Raw genomic sequence first — 6,138 nt, 5'->3', positions numbered from 1 at the left:
AAACCATAACTTTATTATATAATTGTTACATTAATCACTACAACTATTAATTACACCTCACTTTGCGGCATCAGCAAGGGACCTATGTTTGGTTGAATTTTCCAGGGTGAGGAAATTTTCCACGTTTTGGAACCATGTTTGTGATGTCTTCCTTCTTGTATCATTTCATCATGCCTTTGTCTTCCATGTGGCACCTTATTACTTGCTTGAAATCATGGCTCATGATCTGTGCGAATCTCTTGCCGTGTGAAACATCTGATACTTAACTGCTCATTAAGTCAACTCATGTTTCTATCCCAGGATTGGAACTTCAACCTACTTAATCTTTTTTTTTTCTTCTTTTTCTTTAACTTTTTCTTTAACTTTTTCTTCTCTCCTGTTCAATTTTCCGGGTCAAGCAAGAAAAGATTTAATTGGGAAGATTAGTGGTGCATCCACAAACATAACATGTCTCTAGAATGGAAACGTGTTCATATTTTCCTACCTCGTTGCTAGTGTCACACAAAGAATGATCCAACCATGCACCAATTTCATACCAACCAAAATAAAACAAAGACCCCATTCCATTAATTTTGTTGACATATACTAAACTTTATGAGTGATGGTACATACATTTTTGGCCTTAGAATTGCATTTGATGCAAGATTAAGCTGTGATTGCAAATAAATTATATGTATAAGAACACAACAAGAAGCCAATGGTACAATCACAGAAAAGGTAAATACAAAAGCCAATTATACGCACCAACTTGAATACCCCTTGTTTTTTTCTTTTTGCTACAAACAAACCAATCATATTTATAGGATCTCTACGCCTTCTCAACCTCCTCCACCTTTTTCCTCCAACAAAATTGAAAATGAGAACTCAAGTAGGCAAGGTTAAAAATCAAAAACGAGAAGGAAAAACAAAAGTTATGATCAACTCAAATAAAAATTCCAAATATCCCCCTTGAGATAGAAGAGAAACGTTTCTGGAGAGTTTCATATTCAAAAATTAGATCAGATTGCCTCCTTCCATTGCTCAAGAAAAGGGTAAAGGGTCAGAATGAGAATTGAGGATTTCATGAACCAGCTGTACAATTGAAAGAATGGTTTATTTTCCTCCATTACACTCCTACATTGTCACTGCTGGAATCCATTAGAATAGTCAACCTCCTCGCTGTTCTTGTGAAGTTGCTGCAACAGCATCAAATGGATAAACATGTCAAGCTCTAGCATGGACTGCATTTTGCAATTCAAGAGGGTAGAGATTGTGATTCCTACCTGAATGGTTGATCTCCAATGTGTTTGACTGCTCCAGTTATATCGCGGTAAACCACATGACTTAGCATCTCAGATTTTTCTATGCCAAACATGTCTGTCAGCTTTTTGTACAGTTCATCATAAGATCCAAGCAAAGAGAGGTCCATAGTCCGACCTATATCTTCTGATTCCATAAAAACTTTACAGTGACCCATCTCCAAACGGGCTTCAGATTCTTGGCGATTATCCCTATACCACTGAAACCTCTCACAAGAGGCGCGCTCGTGTAGGCCTTGCTGATGAAAAGCAGATCCGGAACCATCAGAAAAATTAGTCACTTTGTCAGCATTTCCATCTGATGAACAATTTCCAGTAAGAACTGGGGAATGTGTATCACCAGAGCTGCTCAAAGATGATATCTGCTGCTCAGTGAGAATTTTTTGGCCAAAAAGCACAAGCTGGGGTTTCTTCCCATCATCCAGTTTCTTTGAAGACTGAGTAGAATTTGTCATGGATTGTAAGCAAGAGACATTCTCACTCATGCTGGGCTTTTGAAATATTAGGTTATTTGAGACCCTCATTGGTGTAGCAGTGTGATCAAGAGGCGGGAAACCGGCCGGAAATAGACCTGAATTCACTTTATTGACGTGGAGATCTGATAAAGATATACCATAATGAGCATGCCTGGCTCCCTGCATGCCAGCAGGAGTACTTTCGGATAGATAACCGAATGGGTTGCTGGGACCTAGAAGGTTGTTGGGAAATGTTGGCAGAGGAATCTGGCCATCAAGGGGGAAATCTGGGTATTGTGGCAATCTCAATTTCTTCCGCGGTGGTGAGAAAGGGGAAAGATGGATGGCTGGCATGTTTGATACCAATTCAACCAACCAAGGGCTCACCCTTCTCACGTTTTGAAGTAAATCTGGCTCATCCCATGTAACCTACAAATGTAATTTCAGCAAATTATTCAGAGTTGACACAGAATAGCGAAATAAACAGCTTCAATGCATTTCTAAGGCAAGTGCTGTTCGGAGGATCCGACAATACTTAACATTATTATCAAAGAGAGTCATACAACCTGTTGTTACTTGTGTTAAAAACGCATGAAGCCATTTAGTTATAAAACAGATGCGCATTCTTAAGTGAATGTACAAACAACATCATAAAGTTCATTAATAATCGAATTCTCCAGAAGAAAATTTAATTTGCAATAAGCAACTGGAACTTTTAATACTTTCTGAATTCTAATATTTCTAAGTGCATATGTACCAACATATTTTAACATCAACTAGCAACTCTACATGTATCCATAATGCAAAGCGCAAAGGATACAAAATGAATGTCACCATAACATTTCTACCAAATTCCCTTAATAGCTGAGCATATTATTGATGATAAGGCATTTCAGGCTAAATTCAAATAATAAATTAGCAAGAATACAATATTGTGGGGGAAATTAAAGGGACAGCCAGGTTTAAAGCAGAATTCACCATATTTCACTACGATGTAATGTTCTGTTGTAGTTCAAAGGCATCAAGTGTAATAAATATGATGTTACCTGAAGAAGCCTCCAAGGTGAGTTAGGCCAGCCAAGGGGATCAGCAACTTGAACTGAAGATATGGTTCCCATAAACCAACTTATCCGCGAGGAATCCTCAGTTTCAAAGGCCATCTTGAACCTTATTCCAGCACACCACCTAATCTGCAGTGCTGCTTCAACCAACGAGTCCTTCACACAAAACTCTGGAGTACTTGCCCGAGGGTAGTAAACAACCTCAAAAGGTTGCTTATTGGCAGCAAGATTTGCAGCTTCAATAACTGCTTCTGGCCTCACTTTTGCCTTGCCCATCATATTCGCACATGGGTTCAATCCATTCCCGTTACCATTTCTCATGATTCTGTCATCATCCTCCCTCAAAAATGCTGAAAATCCACCATAAGGAACTTGACAATTTCCTCCTGCAGGATTCCACCCTGAGGAAGCCTCAGATCCATCATGAACACCCTTTTTCGCTCGCCGAATTCCAACACAAAGATCCCCATTATCTGCTCTCAAAAACACAATTGAGTCCCCAGCAATAAGCTTCTTGTGATTGACAAAAGTACTCCACCCAGTAGTCAACAGATGCCGCCTTGGCGTGCCCCTATAAATGTGCCTGAATTTCCATGTTTCACCATGAACATCCTTTGCAAGGATGTTTTGGACAGGAGGGTCTGCTGAATAGTCCAAACGAGGAAAAATTGTCTCAGCACAATATCTAGGAACAGAAAACCCTCCACCATTGTTTGCATCCGATTGTGTCAAGGTTTTTGCAAATGAAGCAGGCTTGTCCTGAGTTTCAGACCCATTGATGCCCCCAACAACATCTTGGTCATAATCAACATCATTGCTACTCAAAGGGACAAGCCTTAGTTTAGCATAAACCTCATCTGTTTCAGGATCAGCCATGTATTTGATAGCTGCCACTCTGCACGGAACCATAGGCGGAACCTTGGGGCAATTCCTGAAGTTAACAGGTCCACATGCATGTTCAGCATGGCCCTGAGGGAAGTAATATACCTTACTATTCACAACTGGCATCTGCACCATCCCACCTGCACAGGCATGCCATAGCTGAGGATCCAAACACCTTTCCTCCTCTTTTGATTTCTCCTTTGAATCCATAAATGTAATCATCTCAGACAACTTTCACTGCAAAAATTGCTTCAACCGTATAAGTTTCCCAAATTAAGCATAGTATTGATGACTAAGAATGATGGGGTGCAGCAAAAAAAAAAACACAAAACATTCTCTCTTTTTTATCTTCCATGAATTAAAACATCTTTCTTACCTGAAAAAGCATATATGATCACAGCAAAGCTGAAACCAGAAGAAAATTATGTGCCACGTGTACACAACAATTTCAGAGAAACCTCACACACAAAGTGGTTGCAAATTATTTCTTCCACTGAGAAAAGAATCCCAGTCGTCCACAGTTTCTTCGAGTCCCAATTTTTGCTGACTGACCAATTCAGACTTGAGAAGCTTCCATTTTTTCCTTTTTTCCTTTTTTTCTTTTTCTTTGCTGTCAATTAACTGCTTTGTCTCCAAAACTTTGACACTCAAACAAACCCTAATGTCTTGGACAATTGGAGATGTCAAAGGGAAGCTTTCATGGAAGCAAGAGGACCAATTTTATTTTTATTTTTTTCCAAAATAATAGTTCAACCCCACCAAGTTTTTTGTTTTCCTTTTCTGTTTATAGAGGATGGTTCAAACAGAGAATTTGAAGGGAGAGTTGGAGAGACAGTGATAAGGTTGCAATTGAATGATGGCAAAAACATGACACAGTTCAAGATCCAGTTCCACAACAGTCTCAGTCACTGTCCTGTCTCAGGTAAATAAATAAATAAAAAATAAATAAAAAGGATGAAAGAGGATAGAACCAAAACACAAGAAAAGGAAAATCTGTAACTGACTACACAAGAATATCTGCAACAAGATCTCCTCCAAGCTCCAAAATTCTCAGCCAACAAAGACCCGCCAAAAAAGAAGAAGAAGAAGAAGAAAAAAAAAAACAGAATTTTACAAAAGCTGAATCTTTAGTGTTCAAATATTCAAAACCATGAGATGATGAAGTGTATGGCCGACATGGAAGCAGAGATAAAAGGCCAAAGACACAGGCAAGAACAGACCCACACTCTTGCAGAGCAGAGGGGGGCTTTTGTTTTTTGGTTCTAAAGATGATGCAATGCTATGCAACACTCCAAAAGTACACACGCACAATGACACAACACACAAGAAACTAACACACACACAAAAAAACATATAAAGGGGTTTTCTTTAACAACAAATATCAAAAGGGTGGTGGTGGTGGACTTAGTAATAATACTGTGGGACTCTTTGCTTTCTTTTCATTTTATTTAATTCAATTCAATTCAATTGTTTCTATTGTCACCTTTTCATATATATTTTTTTTCTTATTAATTTTCATTTGAAAAGAAAAAAGTAAAAATAAATAAATAAAAAAGCGTTTAACTTGATCCTTGTAGGTTTCTTCTTACCTTTTTCGTCGGATCTGAAGAAGTAAACACCGTATCTTTAGAAGCCAGCAAAACAACAAAGATATGTCAAGGATGCTGAGTTGTGTGGTTTGTTTTATAATATTATTTTCAGATGACAGGTTTTTTATTAAAAAAAAAAATTGCTATAAAATTAAATGTTTTTTCTTACAAGATTTAAGGATAGTTAGATCGTCTCCTATTTTTAATTTTAGTTTATAGTTCTATTAATAATTTTAAAAATGTCTCATTATTTTTATTTTAAAAAATAAAAATAATGAAAAATAAATAAATCAAATAATATATTTGAAACAAAAAATAAAATAAAAATGATATAATAATTTTACTATTATAATAAAAATCACCATATCCCATTAAACCTTGATTAATAAAATAAAAAATAAGAACAATTCTTATACACAATCTTATCTTTTTTATTATAATGAAGACGTTTAATAAAAATGAATCAAACAATAGAAAAACGATTTATGATAGCCATTTTCTGGTAATATAACAAATATGTTATTAAATAAAGTGCGGTGATTAATAAATGGGAAAATGTGCCTTTTTAATTGTGATCTAGGCATGTTCTATCTTCTTTAAAAATCAGCTCAATACTTTCTCAATTATTTGAATAAAAAACATTTAATATTTTGATAGTTTAAAATATTATATTTAATAATTTGTTGAGGTAACTTAATTGAAATTGAAATTGAACCGTAGTAAAATTGAGTTCAAGAGAGTTTAACTATATCTTGGTAGGGATATTCATCAACCGATTCAAACTGATTCAAACTATGGTGATCGAACCAAAAATTCGAGAAAAAAACCTGCAAATTTTAATTAGATTGGTTTA

The 6,138-nt window shown here is 36.3% G+C and overlaps 1 protein-coding gene across 1 annotated transcript; it reads right to left on the bottom strand.

Moving 5' to 3' along the window:
- Window positions 1-700: 700 nt before the first annotated feature.
- Window positions 701-4,947, bottom strand: LOC133316496 (auxin response factor 18-like). The gene is made up of 5 exons (XM_061518253.1): window positions 4,701-4,947; window positions 4,073-4,609; window positions 2,800-3,933; window positions 1,263-2,182; window positions 701-1,175 (listed from the first exon to the last, which is right to left on the bottom strand). Exons 3-5 carry the CDS (start codon window positions 3,916-3,918, stop codon window positions 1,106-1,108), a joined length of 2,109 nt encoding a protein of 702 aa, XP_061374237.1. The 5' UTR covers window positions 3,919-3,933; window positions 4,073-4,609; window positions 4,701-4,947; the 3' UTR covers window positions 701-1,105.
- Window positions 4,948-6,138: the final 1,191 nt, after the last annotated feature.

Source organism: Gastrolobium bilobum, unplaced genomic scaffold (genome assembly GCF_033153095.1).
Source record: "Gastrolobium bilobum isolate Gb01-03AN ecotype WA unplaced genomic scaffold, APGP_CSIRO_Gbil_v1 utg8685, whole genome shotgun sequence".
NCBI lineage: Eukaryota > Viridiplantae > Streptophyta > Magnoliopsida > Fabales > Fabaceae > Gastrolobium > Gastrolobium bilobum.
This window is presented reverse-complemented; position numbering and strand designations above follow the sequence as displayed.

Excerpts from the sequence above, each read along its gene's own strand:
- LOC133316496 (XM_061518253.1), bottom strand. The coding sequence starts at position 3,918 with ATGATTACATTTATGGATTCAAAGGAGAAATCAAAAGAGGAGGAAAGG. Across the intron at positions 2,183-2,799 it reads CACCTTGGAGGCTTCTTCAG|GTTACATGGGATGAGCCAGA; the intron begins GTAACATCATAT and ends TTACATTTGTAG. Across the intron at positions 1,176-1,262 it reads ATTGGAGATCAACCATTCAG|CAACTTCACAAGAACAGCGA; the intron begins GTAGGAATCACA and ends ATGCTGTTGCAG.